Genomic DNA, 27,400 nt, shown 5'->3' on the forward strand with positions numbered 1-27,400 from the left:
GGGTAATATAAAGAGATACCAAACTTTTGAAACAAAACAGTGCATATTGAATCCAGCATAAATCCTTATTTTTAGTATGCTGTATGTGTCAGAAAACTTGAAAAATGCTAGTTTGGAATTAGTCAATAATACCCACTTCAGCCTCTTCCTGGATGCAGAGCCACAGTTCATTCTTTCTTTTGTGATGAGTATGGTTAATTTAAAAAGGCTGTATCTAAAAGCTGCTGAAAGCCTGTAGAGCATTAAAGTAAACCCTTTTAAAACAAATTAATAGGCAGCATGCAGGTGCTTGTAGGGGAGAAGAGACCCTCCATCTTTTTGTAGTAGACTGGAGTTCTTGTAGACATCTGTTCTGTGATGGCTGTAATTGTTTTTTGTAGAGGTGAGGATATGTGTTACTGATTTGATGTATGTGCCAGTTCTGCCTGTTTTCCTTGTAAAAGCTAAAACTGTAGACGCTAGCTTTTATTTATAGTATGAAATAACTAACTATTCCTGGTCCCTCGCAGATATTCAGGTTTTGATGGGCAGCCTGGTGTATCTGAGGCAAGGCATAGAGAACTCTCCGTACGTTCATCTATTAGATGCAAATCAGTGGGCGGACATCTGTGACATCTTCACAAGAGATGCCTGTGCTCTTCTGGGTCTCTCAGTTGAATCACCTCTCAGTGTTAGGTATGCTGCTTTTCGCTTGCTTTTAAGACCAGGTATACAGTGTTTTGGCCTCTGTTTCTTGTTGAGGACAACATAAACAGCTTTTTGACAAGTAGCCTGATCTAGCTTGTGTTAAATAAAAAGTATGATAATAATTGTCTCTCAAAAGATTTGTGAAGATTAAAATTCAGATATTTCGGTTTGCTGTGCTTTCCCAGCTCATGAGGAAGCACCTTTTCAGCTCAAGAGGAAACGTTCATAGGTGGAATTTGGCTTCTGTAGTTTAGACATTAGTGTGAAGGATGAGGGTGGCAATCAGCCATTTATTTCCACAAGCGTGTGAAAACTGTTCCTGCTGTGTAACTGCAAAGAACTAAAATTTCAGCCATGATTCTGTCAGCACTTGATCATCTCTCTTTTTAATCCACACATTACTTTACCTGTCTTCTCCGTACGAGAGTGTTCAAGTGTTATGTTGTGATACTAGCCGCTAAAATTTCCAAATTATTTACTGGACCTTATTTGCAAAGAAGGAAGAAGCGCTTTGAAGCCCAGTAGCTAATCTGACAAAATGCAAATCTGTTCGAGGCTGTTAGAAATGTTAAGAAAAAAACCAATCTAATCTCCTAGCTTTTCTGAAGATAATGCAGATTAGCTGCTATTTTTCTTTTGGATGCCAATTGCCTGATGTCTTTATTTCTATTTCAAACATAAAATGGAAAATATATTTTATGTATCTTTTGGGGAAAGATTTAGTACTTATCAGAAGCTTCGTTACAACTTCTTTATATAAATTTACTGTTTGAATGTGAATATTATTAGACTTCTGTGCTTAGTTTAGAGCTCTCTTAAAATTGTCAAACCTTCTGCTTCTCCCGTTTTGCACTACTGTCATAAAATACAACCAAACCAACAGAGGGCTTCAGATAAAATTGTCTTTCTTGAATAAATTATACCCATTTCAGAGTTTTATAGATACAAGTATTATTAGATACCTAAAACTTGCTTTTTACTTTTCATCTTTTTCCTGTTTCAGTGAAATTAGTAGCCACCATTTCATTTTCATTGTGCATGCGTTGACACTAATGCCGCAACTTCCAGTGCAAATGTCCAAGAGATTTTCAGTGGAGTGGAAAAACCCTTCTTATTGATGTGTGGATTTGTTGGATGCTTGCTTTGGGCCTAGTATGAAATCGATTGTGCTGAAGCTTATTTACTGTATAGGTGGTATCAATACTCTTGTCATAAACAAGACCGTTCTAAGCTGTGGTGACCTTTGTGTGCTGCAAATCCTCTAAAAATTAAACTAGCTTAAAGTGAGATCCCTGTTATAAAATGTACTGCTTTCTGGAACAACAGTAGTGGTCACTTTTTTTAATTATTATTTAAAAAGGAAAAAAATCTGATGGGTTTCTCCAGTAGGCCTTTCTCTAAAGGCGTCACGGTCTGAATTACTGTGTGGAGTCAGTGGGGACACTCTTGTTGTACCGAGGAGGCCGTGGTTCAGGGTCTCGAAGGACCGCAGGACATCAAATTGTCATCTGAATTTACTATTTCCTTAAGTTGGCGTACCCCGATAGGGCTCTTCAAGAGATGTTTTCATATAGAGCCATAAAAGCAGTAGTGCTTTTTATTTCCACAGATTTTTAGAGCAGCCAGTTGACTGGCAGGCTTCAGGCACGTCCCTCCCAAGTAAACTAGCCAGAGTGTTGTTGGAGAAGCATAAAAACAAGTATCTGGAGGGGCAGAGTTGAGAGGAAGGTCGTGACTTCTGTAGACAATAAAACTTGCACAAATAGTAAAATAATTTGCCAAAAACAGAGCAGGCTGATACCAAGATCAAATCCTGTTTCTGTTGCTGCTGATTTCCAGGCCTGTAGGCCTGTCACTGGACTTAAATTATTGTCCGTCAAAATGTGGGTTGAGATGTGGAAAATCATGGTCATGCTTTGTGTTGTAACAGAGGGAAATACTTCAAAATCGTGTGGTAATTTCTGGAAACGGGTAGCTCTCAGGGCAGGCAGAAGTGTTGTTAGGGCACTGGCTTGGTTCAGTTGTTTATTGCCCTTCTTGTTAGTCATGGCAGGTTGTGCTTTCCTTCCTTCACTCACCTTCCTATGACTTTCTACTTCTGTTTTCTTGATTCAAGATGAAGGTGGAAATGCATGTTTCCTTACATGGTGTAATTACGTATTATTAGAGGATTATCAGTTGTGTGTGCACCTGTGGGTTACTTGTTAGACTTCATGCAGTCCTCCATAATTGTGATAGATAGCCAGTACCTGTATGAGTTCATCCGATGTTTTCCTCCTGTACACCTCAAATCAAAATAGGTAGCATGGAAAATCACTTAAATTACAAGATTCAGAGCAGGTGTTAACTGTTTTCAGTACAAAGCGTAGTGCCTTTGGGGTCCTAACCTAAGAGGCAGGCTAACTGATAGTCTGCCCCAGAACTCTTGCTCTTGAAAGGTACTTAGAAGTCTGGACATGAACTGAAAGACACGTACAGCGCTCTTGTATCTAAAAAGCTCTTTAAAACAGAAATACAAAAAATGGTTCTTTCCTAAAAGGTACATTATCTTAATATTTCCTTTTTCTGCAGTTTTTCAGCAGGGTGTGTAGCGTTACCAGCTCTAATTAATATCAAAGCAGTTATCGAGCAAAGGCAGTGCACAGGTGTTTGGAACCAGAAGGACGAACTACCGGTGAGTTAACGCTGAGCTATTCCAGGGCACATTTCTGATGGGGAAATACTGTTTTTTGTGCTGAATGTTACAGGATGTTACATTTGACTGCCACCTCCAGCAGCTCCAGGGCTTGACGTTTCCTCCTGTACAGAGACCTGGGGATTTCTGTCCTAGGCTGGTGGATGTGGCTGTTTCCTGTTTGTAGGTTCAACCCATGGCAAAGCTGAGCATGAATCACACACCCACACACACACAAAGGCCACTGGTGTGACCAGCTATGCAGCCTGCCACAGACAAGGCACTGTCTTCAACAACACCCACGTACAGGGCTTGCATAAAACATAAGCACACAGCTGAGTCCCCTTCCTCCTCTGCGGCTGGTAAAGATTGAAATTCACTGGTGAAAATGCACATGCACACACACCACACTGTAGTTTCACAAACACATTTGTGGACCCTTGAGTTTTATACCAGACTACCCACTCTGGGAAGGAAATACATCTCACAAAGAGACATTAATTTCCTCTGGCTAGGCTTGAGCTCTCCGTGGGCTGCTTCTCATTGACACTTTATCGTGCAGATAGGAGGTGAAAAATGTAGGGCTACGTCTGGGGATGTGGGAATTGAATTGGGATCCAAAGCATTATGCTTCCAGCACAGCTCTTTTGTATGAGTTAAAATGAAGTTCAGTTGTTAAGAAACCCTGTTTTGTAGCTGTTACAAGGTGTGTGCAGCTCTCCAGTGACCTGCTCCTGTTTTGCAAAGAAAACCTATTTAGTGCAAATTGGGCATGAACTGAATTAGCCTCATCGATTGTAGATAGAAGAGATTCATATATAGTATATAGCTTCAGTGCACGTGGTATTTTTTTATTTTTCTTCCCAGCTGTTTTTCTGTAACACTGAGAGTGGAACCTCCAAGTGTAACAGTTCCATGCCATGCTGTCCAGACAGGAATGTTTAACTAGAAAGTATTTGGGAAAAGACTGCTGTCAGATGCAGATCGGTTAATAGGTTTTAATATGCCTCCTTGCATGTTCTAAACTTAATGGTCTCCAGTGTGTACTGCTAAGGTAGCATGCGGATTGGAAATCTTTATTTTCATCAAGGAAAGGTAGAGATTAAGTAGCATGAAGAGGTTATATTGTCAAATTTTGTCGGAGACTAAGTCTGTCTGAACAGAATATTGGTCAGAGCCTGGAGCTTCAGCTACAGAAGCTGAGATTTTTGCAGTTGTCGATCCTTTCCTGAAATCATGGACACGTTCTTTTCTATTTGAGATGTCATTTTCTGAAATCATTTGGTACAGAAAAACCCCTGACATCAGGACCAGTGTTTTCTGTGTTGGTACTGAAAATAAATTTCTGGTACACTTTAATATTGATGGGACTGGTAGGTGCTGGGGGAGTCTTTGAGGAAGCTGCAGAACATTACCATCATCAGTCCAACGGCGTGTTGGGGTGTGCTGTTTCTCTTTTCTTGCCTTCCCCCTTAAATGAGATGTGTCATCTGAACCACTTTGGAAATCACTGGCTATAAAGTACAGAATGTCTTGGGTCATCAGCTCAATTTTCCTGCCAGAGTGCAGATCTGCACTAGAAAATGCACATGTCTCTTGGCAGAATACTTTGCTTTCTTGGGGGTGGGGAGAAGCAACATAAATTACCATTTTTAGATCACAATTAAATATTTTTTGGCTGGGAAATTGTCAGGCATCAACACAATGGATTTTGCTGCCTTCACAGCTCAATTATGAAATCTGTTAAGGAAGGGCCATGACCTAAAGGGATAATTGCCTGGAAATGTAGTTTCCCAAGATAAATTGTTGTCTTTATTTCTTTCACAGATTGAAGTGGACCTTGGTAAAAAGTGCTGGTATCATTCAATATTTGCCTGTCCCATTCTCCGTCAGCAAACAACAGATAACAATCCACCTATGAAATTAGTCTGTGGTCATATTATATCAAGAGATGCTTTGAATAAAATGTTTAATGGCAGCAAGTAAGTACCATTTTTATATTCCAAGCAAAGTATAGACAAGGACAAATCTTAAGATTAGAGCATGGCATTTGGGGAAAGCTGAGTCCACAATTACGTAATTGTGGGAAGCTTGTAAATCTTGGGCTATGACTTTGAAGCCAGATAGCTGGGTTAATATGCTGGAGAATAGCATAATAAACCCTCTGATGTTGTAGAAAGTGAGATGACGTGAAGGAAAGTAGCAAACAGTAATTTTCCAAGCTGCAAACACCATTGTGTTGTCCCACATTCAAATAGAGACTTTTGCGCACACACTTTTTCACTGGGAGCAAGGTTGGTAATGGTTGAAACATCACTTTAGAAAATGAAGGGAGTGGGGAAAGTAAACCTCTGGGGGGGAAATACAGCTTAGTAATTGAGTGGATAGTTAACTATCACTCCTCCTTAGATATCAGTGGGATGCCTATGGGCTTTTGGAAGGGAGGAGATCTGAGAGGGAGAACTAGATGGATTTCCTTCAGGAAGAACCAGTGGTAATTTGGATTGAACGTATGCAGCTTCCGTGAAGGCTGACAGCTTAATTTAGAGTTGTAAGTTGTTTTGTGAAATCCATTGTGAAAATAAATGACGCTATGACTAAAAACATTGAGTGGAAAAAAATAGAAGCATAAAGATATGCTTTCATAGGTGACTTCAGCCATTTTAAGCCAGTAAAATCTCTGCTACATTACTCTGGTCCCCGATCATTTATTCCTGATGCTTTCATTCATCAGCTTCAGTGACAGGACAGCTCTGATAAAATTAACTCTCGGGGATGAAAAGCCCAGACTTAGAGATGGAGAAAAATACATCAATCCTAGAAAAAAATGTAGAGAGCAGATGGAATTGTATCAGTGGAGACCTCAGCAGGAAGGCCAGGCTGACCTATTTAGCCACAGCCTGCAGGAGTAATCTAAATCTAAGCGGGTTGTAAAATCACAGCATTTTGGGAACCAGAAGTAAAACTGACTGGATGTTAATCAAGTCAAACTGAAAGCTACCGGCCTGTTTAGAACGACTAAAATACAACAAACTAACCTCAGAGTTTAAATAAAAGATTAACCACGAAGCGTAATTTCTTGGTATTCAATGATTCAGAGGTGAGTGGGTAAAAGGTGAGGAAAATCCATAATTAGAAGAAAAAGTGTGATATGGTAACTTCTAGCGGAGCCTTAGAGTACGTTCACTTCATGCTGTGGGGAGAGAAGAGGAAGGACTGTCACCGCAAACTCGATACCATTGTGATGGAGGAAAAAGTTTAGTTCTTAGTTGTTTCAGCAGTGCAAAGTCTCCAGAAAGTGCACGGCTACTGGGCTGCTTTCTGCAGTACCGTGATTCTAACACGTTCTCTTTGTCCCCAGATTAAAATGCCCCTATTGTCCGATGGAACAGAGTCCCGGAGACGCCAAACAGATATTTTTCTGAAGAAAAGTTTCCTTATGCAGTTTGTAAGTGACGCTCTGAATTTCAGGTGCATTTCAGGAGAATTAAAACACACCTGTTCCATTTTATGCAGCAGACTGAGGACTCCTATGTTTGTATAAGCTAATGCTACAGAAACTTTGCCAACATTTAGTATATACATACCAAGTGGAAATGCTACAGAAATATTATTACCATAGGGCTTTACCTATACTCTTGGTCTCCATACCTGATCAAGTTACTACACCAGCAGTTGTCATTCGATGCAGGTTTTTGTACTTAATTATATGGTGACTTTTTACTTTTTAAAGGCAGAAATTGATCACCTCCCCCATTTGTTTAATATTCTTCCTGCTATCATTCTATCGATAACTGTCACCTTAGAGAATGTTTGTGGAAAAAGTTTTATTTCCTGTAATGTGTATATAATTAAAGGTAAATACTTCAGAAAAAAAAAAGTTTGATAAATTGAATAGTGGTTATAAAACTAATTTGTATTTTTTTCGCTGAAAAAGCTGTGATATATTCTGAGTTTTTCTTTCAAGCATTTTTTCAACTTTTACATAGAATTCAAAGTAAATGTGCATATATATAAAATATATTAAATATATAGCCCTGAGGGGCTACCCGTTAAAATCCATCACTAATTTATAAGGGTGGTGTGTGGATAAGTTACTACTGGAACAGAGAGGGAATAGGAAATCCTGTTCCTTTGGTTTCATGATCAAGAAATGTTTGTGTAAGAGAATATTCAATAAAACGAAATTCTGAAGTGGAAATGCTTTTAGTTGATGACATTTGCTCTCTGGCCTTTGTAGTCATGTTCTTTGAACTTTGTATTCAGGATTAGGCTATAAATGTCATGTTGCTGTATAGTTTAATAGTCATTATAGTGTGCTATTTATAAACAGTTATCAAAACCAAATAAATTGTACAAGTATTCATTGTTAAATGGGGGAAAAGCATGTTCTGATGCAATCTACTGATCATGACTCTGCACTCGGCAGAATTGCACCCTACATCATATATTAGGAGATAGCAATTTTTCTGTAGCTTAAACACTTTGCTTCTAGCCTTGTTTTTGTAGTAGATTATTACTGCCATTGCTACTTTTTCTGCTAAATTTGTCATATTGGTGACTAGGTAAATTTGTACTCATAAACAAGATGTAGATCATGGCAGTTAAAATCTTTTCTAGTGTGCATATATTTGTATTTATTGCACTGTCCTATAGTAGGGCAAGCAGCCATAAGGCATGCAAAGCTACATGTAAAGTTATATTTCTGTATGTGTAGTAAAAACAAACAAACAAAACCAACCCAAGCTTACATGGTTGAATACTGACACACTGGTTGAATGCACTAGCACAATGCACTACAGAGAAGACCGTCTTTGGGAAACCTACACCTTTTGCATTTGTTTGTCGCCTGCCTTGAGAGACTGAGTTGGACTCTATCGGATCGGTGGCAATGGACTGCCCTAACGAGACATTAAGAGGAGCGAGTCGAGGCACACACATTTTAAACTTTAAATGTGTTTGATACGTGTGGAAAAATGCAGGCGTGTGACTTTCTGCAAACCGTAAATTGTATTCACACTGAGTTCAAAACAACTGGGTTACCAAATGGTAAATCAACAATAAAAGGGTGAGGATATTATTTTCCATGTAGGTTTCCTAGTCTTGCTGAAATTGCTTCTAGTCTTTTCTTTGGAGTGGAATTGCTTAATGCGTTGGATTTAAATGAAATGACATGTGGACTACTTAAACAAAAGAAAAACGAGTGTAAGTGCTGCATCTCCCTTTCCGTTCTGTCACACTGGTAGTTTTTTGGCATTGGTGTGAGCTTAGGTTCGTGTTGGTAATGCCTCTAGTGCGATTCTTAGTGTACAAGAATGGCAGACATAAAAGGGCACTATGTTAAAAATTCAACGTACATATTAGAAACATTTTTAATACAGAGTGATCCTGTTTCCCCTTTTAAATAGCTCACTATAGATAAGTAGCTAATTCACAAAGCTGGCTGTTATCACAAGATCGTTGCAATTCTTCTCGCTGTCTCTGTGGTTACTTAATAATTGCCTGCAGTTTTGAAACTCCACCAACAGATGATGCTAGCAGTTTAATATAGAACGCTTATGTGCGTGAAGTAAGGGGATGCTGTGCCGGGCTTTTGTGAAACGCTGCCTACGTTTCGGCTGTTACAGTCATCCAGTCTGCCCTCTGCAATGACGCAAGTTGTCTCCTGCTGCGGCCTGATTTGCTTCTGGTAACCAGAGAAAGTGCTTGCACAGGGAAAAGGGAATAATGACAGGAGGTTTTCAGACTTAAAATACGGTTAGCTGATGTGTGTACACTTTATCTACTGCAGCTTGGAAACATCCATGGTAGAGTATTTGATTTTAAATACCTTTAAAGTTTGAAGCACTGCGGTGGTATCTGGGCTATGTCCCTATCACGCTCTCATACCATATTCTCAAACTGTTAACTTAATCCCTTTGCAGCGGTCTCAGTAAAAGGCTCGTGCTGCACATAGCTAGAGGGACAATACTCACCTGACACAGCGAGGTCTGTGTCCAGATCACCGTGCAGCTGCTGCGCTGGGCTTGCAATGCTGCTTTCCACCCTTCTTTGCAGACTGTGTCGCAGCACAGCTCTGTGGTACCAAGTGCACCGGTGATGCAGATGGGCTTTAAGTCATGATTTCTCTGACCACAATTCTCTGACAGGCTTAGCTTCTGGGTGCTCTGTCGTGGGTGCTTATAAACAACTTCCGTAGCGTTGGTTTTATGTCTTTTGATAGACTCTGTTCCAGCCTTTGTACCTGTCTTGACATAGCACTGCAGATTTCCTATTTCTAGTGGGGCTTGAAGTCTGATTTGTGTCAGGAAACACAATCAAACCTTAAAAACAGGTACTAGGGGATGAAAATAGTATAGAGCCTGTTTGACCTTAAGTGGTTGTTAAAACCTATTGAACGCTTTCAGAGTAACGTGACCGTATCACTGTGACAAAGCTCGTGTCCTTACCTCCCATTCAGAGCTGTCGATGGTCTGCACCTTGAAGTATTTTTCAATAAGGAAAGTCTTATTCCTGCAGGGACTTCGGCGCTGTAAATTGCAAGTGGACATGGCTGAACAACTGGTCGTGCCTGCCAAGAATCAGTGTGTTTTGCTTCTGAAATACTGTATTGATCTCAGCCTTCTGTCTGTAAGTCAGGTTAATTAACTTGTATGGAAGCTGCGGCAAAAGCTCTGCGTTAGAACTAATGACTGAGAGCTTCAGATCCCTGTTAACTTAGATCTGTCTCCTTCCTGTAGCTTTCATCCTTTCTTTGTAGCATTTTACAGGGTGCTGCTAACGTTTAAGGTTGAAGTTAGTTATGACTACTTGGAGCCAACTCACCAGATGTAACAGAGTAAGTTTGGGTTAGATTTTCCTTGCAGGGTTTGTTTGCCTACTGCAAAAATACTGTTTTCTTTTCTGCGCTTGCCACCGCAGAGGTTGATTTGTCTCTCTGAAAATGTTGTGTCCTATAACCCGTTCCCACTCTTGTAATCTCCCTTTTGTATTAGGAGAATGCAGCGTAGGGAAAAATGCTTTGAGAATAGAAGAAAGAGGAGAGAGGGGCAGAGATGATCTATAATAAGGAGAACTGTAACACAGTGTTAATTAATACTCTAAATTTAATTCAAGCCTTAATATATATGTGCAAGAGAAAAGCTTAAAAAAAAATGTGTGAGGTGACACTCGGTATGACTGCATGTTTGCATTAAATTAGCAGCCCTATAGAAAAATACAGAAACTGCACTCATTTAGCCTGCTGTTAACTATTGAATCTTGCTGGGCTCATATGTAGGAACTGATGTTTTCATATCAAACTTAATTGTAGCAGTTTTTAACAGAAGAACCATCGGAATCCTCATTAAAAAGCAGTCAGAACACAAAGGTAGAAGCAGGAAAAGGGCAGGAAACTAAAATCAAGTTGGAGCACAAAATCTGTGTGGTGGGTGCACCTTCAAGGACAAGTGCACAATCAGTAAAGGAAGAGGGGAAGTCACGAAGGCTAAAATATCTACAGTAAAAAAAGTAACAGGGTAAGGAAAGTAGGAATTCAGATCGCTTTCTTAACCTATCACAGCCTGTCATTCCTTGCCAGCAGCCTTTCAAAGTTAAACTTTTGCTCGCTCCTCCACGATTTTCAACTTTTAGGTTAAGTTAAAGGGCAACGCCCTGCTTCTTCCATACCTTTGTTAATGTGCATTAACTTTTCTTTCTTCGTTGCATGCTTTTGGGATAGCAGAATATCAAGGTAGGGTATGGGGAGGGACGGCTCTATCTGTATCCTCCAAATACAGAAGCCCCGGTAGGCTGGCCCAGTGTGTATTCTACTTTACAACTAAGAATTTTTTTACAATCTTGAGTGTTATTTTTGAATGTAGCTAAACGGCACAGTTCCAGTGCAAACTCGAACGCAGACTCGGCACTGAAGCTGCGGGGTGCTTTGACCTGGACTGGAGTGAGCAAAGCTTAGGTGAACTCAGACTTTGAAACAGACACCCACTTTTCTCCTCCCTCGTGTTTATTTTCACACCTGGTGATGCTGCTGTTGGTTTCTTCCTTATAGTGTCAAGTTAGCGGGTTTTCTTTGGTTAAAGTATCAGGGAGGTGGGGGAAGCTGCAAATAGCTTCTCCGTTTTTCTTTAGCATCATCCATGAGACGTTTGCTGCAGAGGGAGGAAAAACATACACAATTATTCAATTTTTTCCTAAATTCCAGTGTTTTCCAGGGTTTCTGAATTATTTAGAGAGATTTCCAAGAACGTGGAGCACAAGCAAAAATGTAAACGCTTTCCTAGAACAAAAACAATATTGCATTTATTTAACAGAGCCCGGGATGTCAATCCAGTGATGCATAGGTCATGCTGACCCTGCGCATCAAACGGGTTTTATGTCAGATGAATTGGAAAGAAGAAACCCGGTTACAGGAGGCTCGCATTTCACTGTCTCTTTACAGTTCTTCCTGGACACTATCGGTCACTGTTTCTTTTACCTTATCATGCTTTTCTGTACTGAATGCTGAAGGGGTATGGTTCCCACGGGGTGGCTCCCAAGCACTTGCACGCCGTGCGGCATAGCTTTAGTCCAAGGAGTTAGGGCTGAGCTGAGGTGCCTTCGCTGCAGCAGTGAATACAGCCTTGGACAGACGAGAAGGGACTTGAACTGGCTCAGAAAATCACTCAGAAAATATTTTGGAGTAAGTGAACCGCTGGATGAGGAAGAATCGGTGTCTAACAGAGGCAACAAATTCAGGAGGCTTTGTGTTGTGGGGGTGTCTGATGCATCCCTCAGCTTCTTAGTTTTCAGTGACCACCTTGTATCTTTTTTCCTTCATTAGTTGAGGTTCTGTCTAAATCATAAATCAGCTCTTATTCTTTTGACTGTTATCCCCTGTGTTGTTTGCCCTTAGCCCATCAGCTTCTGATGAAGCTTTGAGCTACTCCCTGCTAGGAAACCCTCAACCTCTGGACACATTTATTTTTTCTACTTGTCTTTAAAAATCGTTCTGCATCTCAGACTCTTGTTTGCTTCGTATTAACCCCAAACAGCTCCCGGCCATTTCCTCTGCACCCAGTGCAGCCACCTAACCCTGTGACCTAAACCTCTTACACATGTAACTGGCAAAAAGCTATCAGATTTTGTAGGGTCAGTGCAACACCAGCTTCCTGCACAGAGAAACGAGTTCCCTTGAGCTGCCTCTCTAGGCTCCAGCTCCGGCAGTCCTCCCTGCTTTGGTGGTGCGAATCGCAGCCCTGGTTTCTCGCCCAGGTACTGCTGCTCAGCCCCAAATCCAGCCAGGTTGCTCCTAACCTGCTTTGCTGGAGGCATCTGCATTCACCTCTGCGGCAGGGCTGGGCTGGCTCTTGGCTCTTTCCCCTCTCACCCCTGCAGCGGTGTTTGCATCTGGTTGTTATGGCTCCAGTGCAAAAATCGTGGTTTGTTTGGTTTTTTTTTTTTTGCCTTCCGAATAGATTTAATCAGACAGTGCTGGCTGCAGCCGGCCTGAACTGCAAAGTGACCTGCTCGTGGGACTGCACGGAAGGGACTGGCTCAGGAAGCTCAGTCCTGCCTTGGGGAGCTCGTTACAGCCTCTGCCGGGGGGCTCCTCGGTGATGGAAAATCACCCAGCTTCTCGTGGATGTCTGCTGGGGAAGTGCTCCTCGTTTCTGGGGTATCCATCCGTAGCTGCTGCTTCTGGCCTGTGGCCTCTGCCTTACTCCAGGCTGCCTCGGACTCTTCTGACCTTCTGCAGGAGCGATGTTGCTGTTTGAGCAGCCAATGCTCAATCACAGCACTTCAGAGTGGTTTTTTGTTTTTGTTTTTTTCCCTAAAACATCCTTAAATTGCAGTGCTCACAAGCAGAAAGGCCCATGAGGAGATGTAAGAAGAGATGTGAGAGCAAGTTACCCCTAGGACAGACAACGATTCATGGATGTGTGTTAGAGCACAAAGCCCACGGGCAGAGAGATTTGCTTTCAGAGCTCTTTCCTTAATACGTCCGTGCTAACTCATGTCACCTGCGACAAGGGATCAGAGGGATAATGTTCCTACACATACCTTCTAGGCAGTTTGCAGCCAGCTTAGTACGTAGTTTGAGTCACACATCCTTCTGTCATCTTCACAGGTGTAAGAACCAAAGTCAGAGAACACCGAGATCTGCTTTCTAAAGAGATGCAAAAACGTGATAAAGAAGTGAAGGTGGTGCCCAGCTGACAGCAAGGAGCTGAAAGCTGCTGATAGACTTCAGTCAACAGCCGTTTATTTTTAATAGCTTGGTTATGCCCAGTAAAATGCGGTGCTCCTGTAGCTGACAGCTGTGATGATACTGTCCAGAAACTGGCAGGCAGGGGAATTTGTGATGCCCCCATTGATGGGGCTTGCTTTATAGGGAGAAAAACAGGGGAGAAACAGGGAGAAACAGGGAGAGCTTTAAAGAAGGACTGTAGTGCACAGGCACAATGAAAGCCCTCCTTTGCAGCACTGACATTGCTAGGAATTTTCTAGGCTCATGAATTTATGAACGAAGCCTTCAGTTATCTTCCAAGATTTCCTCTCTGGTCTCTTTTAAGATATCTGGCCGTGCAACCAGAGCTTAGACTAGAGGTATGGGTTGCTGCGGGCACTTGGGTGATGGTCGGTGTTCATCTGGGTGCAGGCTGGGTCCTGAGAACGGTGCCCTGCAGCACGATGTGAGCTGTGGCTGGCAGAGTAGAAACGTGGCATGAGGCGTGTGTAGGGACAGGCAGGAGCCACCCCAACCCCTCCTGAAGTTGGCGCTGGGGTGAACAGATCAATCAGGGGTCAAAAGCCAGTAGACCCCGCTGCGCAGTGGGTTTTATGCTGTGTAATTGCGCCTGGCAGTGTCTTAATTTTCTTTTTTCCCCAGCTGTCGATTTCCCGTGCCGATGCAGGTTTCCTGAAGCAAGCGCTGCTTCCAGTCCCCTCCCTGCATCCATCTGCGGTGTCAGGAGGGCTCTGGCTGCATCAGCCTCCCTGCAGGACCAGGGGCTTAGCGCAGCGCTGCTCGGTGGAGCACCCACATTGGGGATGTCAGGAGGTGTCAGTGCCCCAATATCTGTATTTCACATTGCTTAGGTATTGCTTTTTTTTTTTTTTTCTGCTTATCTCATCGCAGTTGTTTTTTGCAGTGAGAAACGTTTCCCAGCTGTTCAGCCTCGTGAGGTACCTGTTGATTTTAAACACCCGTGTCCTGGTTTTCACCACGGGATCGACCTCCCTCTGTCCTCATAGCAGTAAGAGCCAGCAGTAAGTGTTCAACGGATGGATCACTTCGTTCACGAGCAGCAGAGCACAGGGGGGAGAACACAGAACAACGCTGCTGCTGGGTTCTCTGTTCAGCGTTTCGCACCACACCTTCAACCTCTGCACGTCCCAGGCCACGTTCAGCCGCTGTGCTGGGGGGGATGCATTTTAAAGGAAACGCTCCCTGTGGGAGCTCTTTGTGGGAACCAGCAGGAGCCTGCAGCCCGATCGTTTCACCTTCTTTCTCCAAAGCCCTCTGAAAGAGCCAGAGCAGCAGGGGGAGGTCACGGTGGGTGTCATGGAGAGGAACAAGCAATGCCTAAGGCTGAGGGGAAAAAATGATGGCTCCTTGGAGCGGCCGTGTGCAAGACCCTCCTGTAGGCAGCGAGGGTGGGCTCTCGTCGCCTTCAGCAGTCTGAAAGAGGCACGTCTGGGCTCCTTCAGTTGTTTCTGGTGAGGGAGAGAGATGTCTGCAGTCATCTCCTCTCCCTAAGAGGAGTCTCTCTGGATTGATGGAGTGAGTGCGTGCAGCCGGGTCTCTGCAATCGAGGGGCGAACGTCGAGGCAGACGGATCACATCCCTTCGCGTTTTAAGCCTCATGTTTTGGGGTGGATATTTCAGCAGCAGTGACTCTGTAACGCCAAAGACCGTGATGAGAGCCCCTGCGAAGGCACACGGGGGTGCGGGTGGACGCAGAGCTGCGGCGCGCTCCCGGCCAGCAGACCGGCCTTTGCCTTTTGGATCCAGTGGTAAGGGCTGGCTCACGAGGTGTGTCAGCTGTAGAGCTTCATCTCTTCACCAGTTACTGCGTGAGCTGCTCGGACTTTCTTTTCTGAAGGTACAGGCTTTACAGCCGAGCGAAACAACACCTGGTCTTTTGTTTGAGGAGGCGCAGGGGAGGAAGAGCTTTCTGAGTGTCTTTAGTTAGCAGCTTGTCCTACAAGCTCTGCTCAGGGTCCTTCAAATCTACAGATGTTTAAAGGAGAGGACAGCTCGTTTAGCTCAGAAGCAGGGAATCAGAAACTATTCTTCAAACCGTTCAGTGTCCGTACTGGTCTTCCCAGCCCCTCTTTCCCTTCTTTGGGTTGCCCTTTCGGTTTGTCCTGGGGACATTTTGTGCCGTGTAACCCTCTGATCTTGTAGCTCCTAGAAGAGCCAGGCCTGGCGCTGACATCTTTAAGCACACCGTTTCCCTTCCTTGGTTAATTAACTGTACTTGTTGCATTGCTTTCCTGATCGGTTCTCCTGCAGCCGCGGTGAGACCTCTGCGTTCAGATGGGGAACTCCAGCAGCCGCCCACCCCCGCGCTAACTTTATCTCACCACCAGCAGTGGAAAAACCCTTGCATCTCAGTCCTTGCGGGACTGCAGCTGTGCCAAGTGAGCCAGGAGGATTATTTCTGTGCCGGCACTGCAGTTGGTGCGGTGACCGGTACTGAGGGGAGATGGCCTGAGTTGCTGGGAGAGGCTTTAGGTTTCGGGGCTAGCCCCGGTTCGGGCGGAGCACCGCCTGACAGCCTGGGCTACGGGAGCGTGGCGGCCTGGGACACAGCACGTTGGCCGAAACTGCGCAACGCACTTGTGTGCGAGGGTGAAATGGCTGAGAGCAGTGCGGACGCAGCTGCGGGGGATGCTCCTGGTGAGGCAGCGACGTCCGTACGTTTCGTAAAACAGCTGCGCAGGGACGGAGTTAAGGCTTTGCAAGTGCAAACATTCGTCTCAAATGAAGTCAGCACCTCCAAGCTAATAATACAAGTGGTGCTCGCGGGGGAGAGACGAGAGGCCTGAGCCTTTCATCTGCGTGGTTAGAGCTGGCCGTAGGACGGGCTCAGACTGGTTTGGCTAACCGCAGCCTGTTAAAGCGGGGGTGAAGGCTGGGCCTGAGCAGCCTGGAAGCAGGTCGGGGAGTGCGTCTGCTCCGAGCGTGAGGGCGCAGCTGCGCGCTGGGCATCAAGCTGGCCGAGCCCCTGGCACTGAGCTTGTGCCCCCGCAGCTGCGCTGAGACCCTCGCTGCAGCACGGCACCTGGGGGCTGAACGAGGTCACCGTACTCGTAGTGCTTATGTCTCAGCATTCACCTACAGCTCGACATTGAGACTTTAGTTCAGCTTTTTCTTTACAGCATGTGTTCGTGTAGTTCTGTCACTCAGTATTTGTCCGCTGTTGTTTAGATACACTTGCTTAGTCTCTATTTTTTTCCAGTTAAGTCTTACAAGGAGCTAAGAACTGTTTCTCTCTCAATTCTCTCGTTCCCAGCTTGTTTGCAGATTAGCAAAGAGTTTTTCATTCTCCTTTTTTTTTTTTTTTCCTTTCTCTCCAGGCTTTTATCAGTCCCTTGGCAAGGATACCAAAGCACCTGCAGAGCCTTTATCTCATCCACCTTCAAAGCACGGGGGAGCGTTACTGGGCCCATCCTGCAAGTCCCAGGGAAAATAATTTTAGAGAGATTGTTTCAAGGCTGTGGTAAACTGGAAGCTAAACTCTGGCACCCTAAAGCCCAGGCTGGTGTGTAAGTCACTGCCTTTTCCCTTACCCGTGACTGCCTCAAACTCTCGTTTGTATTTTCACATAGATTTTTAGCTTTTCTGAAGCTAGAAAGTGAAGAAAGAAAGAAAGAAGCGTTAGTAAATCTGACTAGAAATACCGTTTTATTTTTTGTCCCAGTTGTTGATTTGCCAGTGTCATAAGGAAATATTTACATCAAGTATACAGCTAGAAAAACCCGGAACTCTCATTTAGATCAGTCAATATGTCCCAAGTTGGTATGCTAAAAATCCTGCTTAACCAAAACAAATAACAAAGACTTTTTCTTTTCTTTTTTAACTACTCAACCATTTATTCCAGAAAGAAAGAAAACCTCCCATTCCGTGCTCAGGCAAAACTGCTGAAATCTGTGGAAGTGGGGCTAGCAGCAGAACAAGGATAGCAAGAGGGAAACAGTAAGCTTTAGCTTACAGGACTGTAAAACCCTGAAGAGTAAAGCCCTTTAATTCGTATTTACTTTCTCAGTGTGACCTTGTGTTGTATTAGATGGAGATTCTAGGAGATGCGTGGCACCACAAGAAGTGGGTATATTAAGTGAGATTGTTTTCTTTGTAAATCATTTGGGAGCAAATTCAGCTTTTTGCCACGTTTTAGAAAGAATCATTGCACACCCTTGAGCAGAGGTCCAGGCGATACCCTTATTCCTCATCAGTTTATCAGCGAGGTATGTTGGCGTCAGGATTGACCTGTTTCTTCTGCCTGAGCCAGAGCTCTGTCATTGGGATTAAAGGTGACGTTTGGCCTTGGGAATCAATTTGAAAACCTCAGGTTGCGGAAGGAGCTGTGCTTTGGCACGCAGTTCGCAGAGGAAGCGCCTGCTTGCCTTCCACGTGCCTCTGCTCCATCTGGACACTTGTCTTTTCGAATTTCTCAGGATAGAGTGCATAAGAAGTAGTAGCCATACGGATCGTGTAGGTGATGGGCATTTGCAGCGATAGCTCCCAGAAGGGGATCCAGAAGCCAAGAGGTGCAGATGCTCATATCTGTTGGCTTGGCATGTTGGGTTTCATTTTGGGCTTCCCGTTCGCAGGTCTAGAGAGAGAAAAGTTTGTGATTTATTGGACGTGAAACAAACAAGAAGGCAATTGCTGTAACACTGCTGATCAGCTCCCTTGGCCTTGGTCTGCAGCTGGGGACCTCAAAGAGCAGGCTGCGAAGTGTTCCAGCAGCCCCTTCAGTAGCAGGGCTTAAGATAAGCTGCTAAGCAATTTTTATTATTATTATTATTATTATTATTATTATTATTTAAACAAACTTTTTTGGGTCATTTTAAAATTTACCTTTAACCTTTGCACATTTCCATTGTATCATCGCAAGGAGCCTTGTCCCGCTCCTTCTGCGAACACAATGCTGCCCTGAAAGCAAGGGAGGATAGCTGAGGGCTTTTGGGAGGCAGGGGAGCTGTTATCGGCTCATAAGGACTGCTCCCGTTGCTTGTTAGGAGGCTTTATAGGCTACAAGCGTGCTCCCAAAGTGACAGACGTTACTGGTCCCCAGCAACTGATAGTTTTATGATTTAATGAGTTGAAGATTTGGCATCTGTTTTCGCTGAAGATTGATTCGCGGTGGAAAATAAATGCTTCAGGTGCCAGAAAGAATCCCAGGCCAGATCCTCAGGCGCTCTTTAATTGAAAGAATTGTGCTGTGAACTTCCAGGGAGCTTCATTTCAATAAGTGGCAACTGCTAACAGCAGCAGGGATTTCCTCTCTAAATAAAAGCTTAAATACGCTACAGTTGCTTAAAACATAACTCTGTCATGTTAGCAGCACCAAAGGAAAGCTGTCCCTGACGAGATGATTTCCTGAGGCACGTGTAACCCAACCACTCCATCAGTGGAAAACTGAAGAACTCTACAGTTGTGCAGGATGATTTCCCCGAGGGAGAACGCATCTCTGCACAGGGCTGGCAGCAGGAATTGAGATAAGCGAGGAATGCAGGCACTGTCCTAAACAGCGTTCGGAGAAGAGTCTTCGCTAAGGTTTAGCCCTGGGAAAGTCAGGCAAAGATCAGAAGTGTGCTGGGCTGGGTGTGGAAAATAGCCTTTGTAAAAGTTCCGTAACACGTTTTTCAGGCACTGGTTTCTGACGCCTTCTCTGAGTTTCGTGCATTTAAAATTAAAACAAAACTGTATGGATCCCTTTTCTGTAAATGCGGGGGGAGATAGAGTTGTTGTTGTGTTTTGTTTTATTTTAATCCATTAATAGCAGCTTTTTGATTGATTGTATTAATTTATTTGTATAATTAAAGTGTGGTTCTTCTCTTACTGTGAAACCTACAGATGTGTAACAAGGAATCCGCATTTACCTTGGTTGCAAGATGCTTGATTTGCAAAGAACGAGGCTCCGCTAGTGTGAAATTACTGTCCCAGCCTTTCTTGCAACCTCGTTTTTCTACCGCTAGCCCAGTACTGGCGTGGCTGGAGCAGCAGCAGGGATCCCGTGCTCGAGCGCTGCTCTTTGTGCAAGCCCTGGGGTGCTCTCTCAGCACGGGGCTCGCAAAAGCGCACGGGTGGTTTTCTGCACCTAGCAGGTGAAGAAACCAGCTGCAGGGAGGTCAGTTTGCAGAAGCAAACTATGCGTTGCATGCGGGCAGGAGGATTCCTTGCTTATAAATGGCGAGTTGCTTACTGCAGTATTATTACACTGTTCCTGGTGGCTTGGGATGATGAGTGGAATGGGTAGATGGGGAGAGGTAGAGGAAGGAGAAAGCAGAAAAAAGGATTCCTGTCTGCCCTAGAAAATAAATGAACTCTAAAGCTACAAATGTCTAACTTGCTGTTTCTTAAGAAAATCGTTTCACACTGCATGAGCCTTTTCCTTGCTGTTTTGAGGTGCCTGTTGGGGAAATAGAAGCATACGGCTGCGGTGGTGCTGCTCCAAAACGGTGCAGAGGGCATTCTGCTAGCACCAGCGGAACCTGTTCATAGTTTATAGACGCAGCTTTTTTGGAGCAGCACGTTAGAAATGCACAACGGTAATGCTCATTTCTGGGAGATGTGCAAAGGTTTTAGACTGCTGCAAATGCCTCCTGTCTCTCTGTTTAGTATCTACTGCAGCATCAGCTCTCAGGGATTTGAATTACTTAAAAAGCAAGCACAAGAAGAGACTCTTCTCTGTTTCTACCTTCACCCTTCCCCCCCCCCCCCCCAATCACACAGCCCCGTCCCAACCACCGTGTACCGAATGAAGACTTTTAGGTGCTTTTTGGCACCTGCTTGCTGTGTCACTTCAGTGTGAGACACCAACAAGTTGCAAAGTGTCACCAGCTGCCAAGCACTAACCTCTTACACCTGCATCTGCGTCGCCTGGTTTCTAAAATGAAAAAAAAGAAAATGTGTTAGCTCGGAGACACCAAGTCACAGCTTCGTAAAGAAATGCAGCAGTGGCATCGAGCTGGCATTCCCTAGCACCCTGCCACCCTTCTCTTTACTTGAAGACTGATCAACCAAGCGTATTTTGGGGGAAAGCCACACAAGTGAGCAGTGTTGAACGTTCCCCCGGCTCTCGGCTCCAGGATTATCACAAACTAAAGGGTATTTTCCTGGGAGCAGCAGTAGCAGGGTCACCCTGCCAACACTGACGGGGAATTATTTTTTGCTCTCTCCAGTGACTTTCTGGCACGCTGCTGAAAATCCGTTGGCAGCAGTTATTTCTACAGCAGGCGAGTGGCGTGGATCCCACGCAGCGCGCGGCCAAGTTTCTCTCCAGGTGGCTGCGATCTGTCTTCACACACCACGAGGGTTTTGTTGGGCTTGGTTTCACCCTCTGGGCTTCTTCGCTGCTGTTACAAATGTGCAGAGGGATGCAGAGAGACACGGAGCTCTGCCTTTAGACTACATTTGTTAAACACGCTCTTTTTTTGTGGCTCTAACCTGACTTAGATCAGCTCAGGATCCATCCCCCCCAAACGATGCTCTTTCCCATTTTAGCATCTACGTCATTATTTCAGGATGTGTTCAGGAAAATACAATGTTAAACCGTTAATTTTAGCACGAAAGGGAGGTGTCTTGATGTAAAAATCCTGCCTTGAGGGTTTGTGCTGCCTGCTGCAGAAATTAATGCAGCTAATGGCTTTCCGCTGGTAATGCAAATCAGCATTAAAAGGCAGAAAGAAATTGTGGAGTAGTGTTTTTAAGTTAATGGCATTGCACGGCACCAGGAAATCCTGGTGCACGTGGGGTGCTCTTGGTCCTGGGGGCTTTAGGGGGAGTTTGGACCCACCACAGGACACCAAACTCCTGTCTCTCCAGTGCTTCAGCAGCCATTTCCCTCAAGAAGAAGGGGTTTTGGCCGGGGTTTATCAGTGTTTGTTCGTGTATTCCTTCCTATTGCCGTGGGTAGTGGAGATTAGTGTTTTTCGGGGCTAGCAGATGCTGAAAAATTTTACTTGTTAAACCGGTAAGTTAATCTCACATCAGCTCCAGGCTGTAGGGTCAGTGAGGATGTAGTGAGGTTAATTCAGCAGCGGAGCATGGCAGTGATCCACACTAACGAGCTGAGCCATGTAACGAAATCGGTGCAGATGCTGGGGGTGTCTGGGCACTTCCCCAAAGGAAAGCTAAATCGCTTTCAGTGGGCATTAAACTGATTTAAATCAGTTTGCTCTCACTGCTTGCTGAGGGTAAGTTAAAGACATTTCAAACATGAAATTCAGCTGCAGGACTTCTACCTTCCTAGAGACCTTGTGTTACTGCTTGAACTGCACCGGCCTCTGAAGCTGGGTATTAAGTAGCTAGGTTGGTTGTAGCTCAAGCTGCTGATCAGAGTCATTTGAATTTGCAAGTCCCATGCTGAAGCACCTTTATCCTGTTTTGTCAAAGTGTTCCGGTACTTTTGCCCCTGATACACTGATTTAAGGATGGTAGGACTGATACAGTTTGGTAGGGTAAGTTTCCTCTGTTTATATGTATAATATAAGACAACAGAATATATGTTGTCTTATATTATTATCAAATACAGAATTTGATGCTTGTTTCTCAAGCTAAACCTACAGGTGAGGAAGATACGGAAATGAATTTTAAGAGTGGCCCTTTTGCATTCACTGTGTCCTGGTTACTCGATAGCTACGCGAGGGGAAGAGCCAGAAAGCCCATTCTGCTGAAGGACCGGGCTCTGCTCTTTGGCCTGAGGCTCAGGAACATCTGCAGGGGCTCGGGGTGCGACTTACTTTGGCACAGCACGATGGTGATGACCAGGGCAATGAGAAGCAGGATGCAGGCAGCAGCCAAAGGAACCCAGATGAAAATCTCACAGAAGAAATTCAGCTCCTTCTCCTTGCTCGTCTCTGCAGGAATAAAGGAGAGAGAAGAAAGAGGGAAGGTCCCGCAGGCGCTCACGGCTGGGGTTATGGCCGGCCCTGGCGGAGCCACCTGGAGGCCCAGCAAGCAAAGGGACCCGTCTGGCTTTCAGCGAGGCTGGTGGGAGCTGTAGGTGAGGAGAGGGCTTCCCCAGCCTGCAGAGGGAGAGGTGTGGACGAGGGGTGTCCACAGGTGACATCCCTGACATCCAAGGTCCTGGGGAGCTGAGGGAGCCAAAAGTCTTCTCGTGTCTCTTGCTGAGGCTAAAACTGGTGCTAGCACACAGGGCTTTCCCTCTTTTTGGAGTGCCCAGCCACCAGGCATGCTGATGCTTTGTGAGTCATCCCAGGTGGGATGAAATCTGCGTTTGGAGTCACCAAACCATGGGCTCATCTAGGTTGGAAAAGACCCTCAAGATCACCAAGTCCGACCATCAAGCTGATACACCAAGTCCCAGCACCAAACCATGTCCCTTGGTGCCACATCCACACATCTCTTTAACCCCCGCAGGGATGGGGACTCCACAGCTTCCCTGGGCGGCCTGCTCCGAAATGGAGTCAGAATTGAACCCTCTCGACTGCAGCTCTCCAATTCTGACAGGGCTAAAAGGACCCCCCACCCATCCCAAAATGCCTGTGGTCACTACAGGCATTCAGCTAAGCCCTTCGGATCCACAGCAACCCCTCTGGCAGAGCCCCCCTCCTTCCCTCTGCCTCCCCTGGGTTACCTGCCTCGTGGCTCTGCAGGCAGACGTTCCTCTTGGTGACCTGGGCGCTCTGGGTGGTGGGCACGGTTGTGACGGGCGCCGCTGTCGTGGTGACTGTAAGTGACAGGGGATGAATAAAGCACACAGCGAGACAGAACGAAATAGCTCACCCCCACCCGTGCTGGGGAACGGCTGCTCCTGTTGCCAGCTTGGGAGGTCTTCGTAGGGCCCATTTTGGGACTGCAATGCCCTGAAACTCTCCCCTGGGGCGAGCTTGTGTTGCTGAGCTGCAGGCTGATAGCTGTGGGCTCCTAATTTCTTGCTTTCTGCCACCACTTCTCAATTTCTGAGCTCTTATCTGTAGCTCTTAGGACACATGTCCTGAGAGAGACCTGTTTTTTTTTTTCTTTCCTCGGTCCAACCTCCAGCCTCGCCTGTGAGTTTCTGTTTGAGGTGCTGTAAGCGTTCAGAGCTTGGCAGGACTTCTAGGGCCGAGGCGAAGTGAGGAAGGAGGGGGTGGTTGTGGACTTTTTTGCTCTCATCCCCTCAGCCACCGGTGGGATGGGGAGGTGCTGCTGGGTCTGCTCAACCACCTTCGTCTTTGGGCCGGGACGAGCAAGCAGAGACGGTGAGCAGGGAGCCTCCAGCAGGAGGACCAGGGCCTTGGGCATAAGATGCCTTGGGCAAAGCAGTAGGGAGATGGGGACTGGGGGCAATACAACAATAAAAAAGGCATGGGCAGGGGTGCTGGGTGTAAGTGAGGTAGGTGAGGACGTTGCTGACCTGGGAAGAAGACGCGTAGGCCAGAGCTGAAGTACAGCACTTGGTTGAAGTTGACGGTGCAGAAATAGATCCCCTCGTCCTGTGCCTCGAAGGAATTCACCTGCAGCCGATAGGATGTGCCGCTCTTCGACACCTGAAAGCGTGAAGACGTTTTCTGGCTCCCCTCAAAGGTTGTCCTGGACAAGGCGGAAATATAGACGATGAAGTGAAGGGTCCCAGCCTTGTCCTGGCGGATCCAGGAGATGCCGCTGTCTGCAGAACTCGTGCACTCCAGCTTCAGTGGCTTTCCCCTCTCGGGGTGCGTGATCTTGCTGTCGTAGAACTTGGGCACTGTCACGTACTTCTGGCTCTGGGCTCCAGGGCAGCCTGCGGGGGGACAAGTCCACCATCACCCTTCGCAGCCCGCTCGGGGAGAGCGGCACCGCTCCAGGCAAGCGCAGGGGCTGCTCCTGGGGGTCTTTGGGCAGCCCCAGGGCTGGCACCTGTGCCCTGAAGGAAGACACGAAGGGAGGACCGCGCCATCCGGCACGCTTGGGTGGTTTGGTTGAGTCCCTGGGGGACTCAGCATTCAGCCACCCGGGCTTTAAGATGGATGCTGCCCTTCAGAATAGCTTTCAGCTGCGTTCTCAGGGTTGGTAACATTTCCCAGCTAATCTGAAGTGATTCCCTAATAACAACTGCTATTTCCCACCCCCCCTTTTTTTTTTTTTTTGCCATTCCCCGTCCCCTCCAGTAACTCCTGTCCAAGCGGGCTGTGTTCCCGCTGCGTGTCACGCTGCAGTCACGCCGCTCCTGCTTTCCTTCCCTCCACATTCACTGAGCAGCCCTGATCGTTTGTCTTTTGGGCTTGCTCTTCATTTTCCCCACTGATCGTTTTCCCCAGTCCCTTGGATTCGGTGGAAGGGGGAACGCCTTAACCCGTTTTACTCGCTCCCCCTGGAAAAGGTCACCAAGAATCCCAGTCCCGTACTCACAGAGCCCCAGGCTGAGCAGGAGGAGCAGCGCAGGAGATGCGTCCGTCATCCTCGGGGACAAGGCAGCGGAGCACAGATGATCTTTCTCGCTTGCCTTCGGAGGCTGTGCAGCTTTTTGGAGAGGATGTGATGTCACCAGGACCCTCTTAAGTGAAGAGCCGGTGCTCAGCATCTGAGGTGAAATGAAACACGCAATGATTTCTGAAGAAATTCAGTTCTGTTCCAGAACTTGGGCTCATTTGTCATTATGGCATTTATTTTAATGGTGCCTTAAGGGTTTTGCTGTGGCAACTTCACTAGAGATTCAGACTGCCAACTCATGGGCTTGAAATCAGATCAGCCACTGCAGACTGCTGTCTCCCAGCCGTTCGGGGCACTCACACCAGGTCCAGCTCTGCAGAAAACATGGGTGAGTGCCATGCCATGGACGCAGGCCCCACGCTGCATTTCTTGGCAGAGGTTCTGCTGCCTTCACTTGTGTGTACTCAGGTCTGGTGTAGGTGGAAGAGCACGCTATTTTATTACAGAGCAAACAAGATGCGGGAATATTTTACAGCATATATTCATATACATATATATTTTTATGTCCAAACCCATGCATTGCTGACATGTAGCAGAGTTCTTCAGCCCGATTGTTCTCTGCAATTGTTCTTTGCTCTGAAAAAGCTGCTTTGTGCAAGGCAGGTGGTCGCTGGTGCAAAACCCGTCAAGAAAGCCCCATGCCCCAGTGGCATGTGTTCTTTTCTTTTTTTTTTTTTTTTTGAGCATCTTGTGGTTTTCATCTCCAACCGCAGGGACTTCCGTACTGCCAAAAAAAACTTTACACGCTTCAGCATTCAGGGCCCTTGTTTTTGCCTTCAGGTGACCACTTGCACATTGGGAGGGGTTGGGCTTCCTGGCATTTGCACGTAGAGTAGCAACAGTTTCACCAGGCTGGTGGGGTTATTTGTTGGTATTTCCTGGCCTTCCTACTTGTTTTTTTTTTTTTTATTATTATTATTATTATTATTATTATTATATCTCGCAGGTAACTAGAGATAGGACTAGAGGGAGTGGCCTCAAGTTGTGCCAGGGGAGGTTCAGGTTGGAAATGAGGAGACATTTCTTCTCAGAAAGAGCAGTCAGGCATTGGGACGGGTTGCCCAGGGAGGTGGTGGGGTCACCGTCCCTTGGGGTGTTCAAGGAAAGGTTGGTCCTGGTGCTTGGGGACGTGGGTTAGTGGTGACATTGGTGGTAGGGGGGTGGTTGGACCAGATGGTCTTGAAGGTCTCGTCCAACCTTAATTATTCTATGATGATTATTATTATTTTTCTTTCTGTGGGAGGTGTATTTCTACTACTCCTTTGCAAAGAAAGCCCCCTGTTCCTGGGCATGTCAGGAATCAGGCACTGCTGACTGATAAAACTGCTGTTGTGGCTGCTGCTTAGACGTGACGGTTATGAGAAAGTGAGCTAAATGGGCTAGGAACGGGGCTCATTTCACTGGGCCTCAAAACATTTTGGTGAGTGAGGAGAGCGTGTATTAGGCCCACTAAGATCTGTGAAACGTGCTTTGGTGAGGCTGTAAGACTTGTCTGCGTGAAATAGAACAGATTCTTTTTTCAAAACACAAAGAGAACAGGTTTCATCAGTTAAATAACATTACAAGGCTCTGAGTCTTGAAATCCCATCAAGCAAATGTGAACATCAGACCTGAGGTAACATCAGACCTGAGGTAAAAGAAATCACTTAGGACTCTGGCCATCTCTGAACGTGACTTCTAAGTTATGCTGTTTGTGTAGGCCCCTTCTCTTTTGGGGGGCAGTTTATTCTCCTTAACCTAAGTGGAACTGTGCTGCCTTTATCATGGGATAAGCTGCTTTTGGGAAGTGCCTGGCTTCACTGACTAATGGAGGAGCCTAGGCCGGGAACTCCACTTCTCCACTTCAGAGGCCAGGAACTCCACTTCTCCACCTCAGTGTGATTTTATTATGGGTCGGTCCCAGATACCGAACAGGAACCCAGTTTCCTCTCCTAAGGAAAGCTTAGGACCTTCAGCTTGGTCCTCGTGGCTGACGGACTGAGCTGGTTTCCACACGAGGCCACCTCTTCCTGTGTCGTGTTCAGGCCCTGGGCCCTGCGTCACCACTCAGAGGACTCCTTTTCCTCCTCGTATTTTTATTTGCGGAGGCGCTTTGTGACTCACCCCTACACAAAAGGTACCACCAGGCCCTGCCTCTTCTGATGTTGCCCGTTTTGCAGCACGGGATGAAGGTCGCATTGCTGAGTAACAGGAGATGATGGTTTTAGGGGAGCTAGTCCTTTCTGCTGCCTTCAATAAGCTGCTAGCGAGTATATCCCTTTGATGCAAGACAAAAGCTTATTGTCAGCGGGGAGAGAGATGTAAGCAGGCTGTCACGAGTCCTTTCCCAGCTGGGACACCCTTCATCGGCCACAGGGGGACACAGGGAAGCGTAGCTCTGCAGGAGACGTCTGTGTGGTATCAGATGAAAC

General features: G+C 45.9%; 2 protein-coding genes across 6 annotated transcripts in view; one reads left to right on the top strand and one right to left on the bottom strand.

Moving 5' to 3' along the window:
- Positions 1-8,441, top strand: part of RMND5A (required for meiotic nuclear division 5 homolog A) — a 26,147-nt gene extending 17,706 nt beyond the window's left edge. For both annotated transcript variants that reach the window (XM_083833047.1, XM_083833046.1), the window contains exons 6-9: positions 510-675; positions 3,259-3,361; positions 5,189-5,343; positions 6,723-8,441. In XM_083833047.1, coding sequence (XP_083689173.1) covers positions 510-675; positions 3,259-3,361; positions 5,189-5,343; positions 6,723-6,786 — 488 coding nt within the window. In that variant the 3' untranslated portion in view covers positions 6,787-8,441. The remainder of the gene's footprint in view (positions 1-509; positions 676-3,258; positions 3,362-5,188; positions 5,344-6,722) is intronic.
- Positions 7,181-25,704, bottom strand: CD8A (CD8 subunit alpha). 4 transcript variants are annotated; one of them, XM_083833048.1, is made up of 6 exons: positions 24,909-25,692; positions 23,935-24,300; positions 23,173-23,265; positions 22,316-22,432; positions 20,430-20,460; positions 7,181-18,180 (listed from the first exon to the last, which is right to left on the bottom strand). In XM_083833048.1, exons 1-6 carry the CDS (start codon positions 25,078-25,080, stop codon positions 18,126-18,128), a joined length of 834 nt encoding a protein of 277 aa, XP_083689174.1. In that variant the 5' UTR covers positions 25,081-25,692; the 3' UTR covers positions 7,181-18,125. The 4 variants fall into 4 exon arrangements, with proteins under 4 accessions (XP_083689174.1, XP_083689177.1, XP_083689175.1 ...); XM_083833051.1 differs by lacking the exon at positions 24,909-25,692 and adding an exon at positions 24,417-24,646; XM_083833049.1 differs by lacking the exon at positions 7,181-18,180 and adding an exon at positions 18,493-19,291 and having other exon boundaries at positions 24,909-25,704.
- Positions 25,705-27,400: the final 1,696 nt, after the last annotated feature.

Source organism: Anser anser, assembly GCF_964211835.1.
Source record: "Anser anser genome assembly, chromosome: 4".
In the NCBI taxonomy this organism is placed as follows: domain Eukaryota; kingdom Metazoa; phylum Chordata; class Aves; order Anseriformes; family Anatidae; genus Anser; species Anser anser.

Excerpts from the sequence above, each read along its gene's own strand:
- CD8A (XM_083833048.1), bottom strand. The coding sequence starts at position 25,080 with ATGCTGAGCACCGGCTCTTCACTTAAGAGGGTCCTGGTGACATCACAT. Across the intron at positions 24,301-24,908 it reads CCTGCTCAGCCTGGGGCTCT|GCTGCCCTGGAGCCCAGAGC; the intron begins GTGAGTACGGGA and ends GTCCCCCCGCAG. Across the intron at positions 20,461-22,315 it reads CACCATCGTGCTGTGCCAAA|AAACCAGGCGACGCAGATGC; the intron begins GTAAGTCGCACC and ends TTTTCATTTTAG.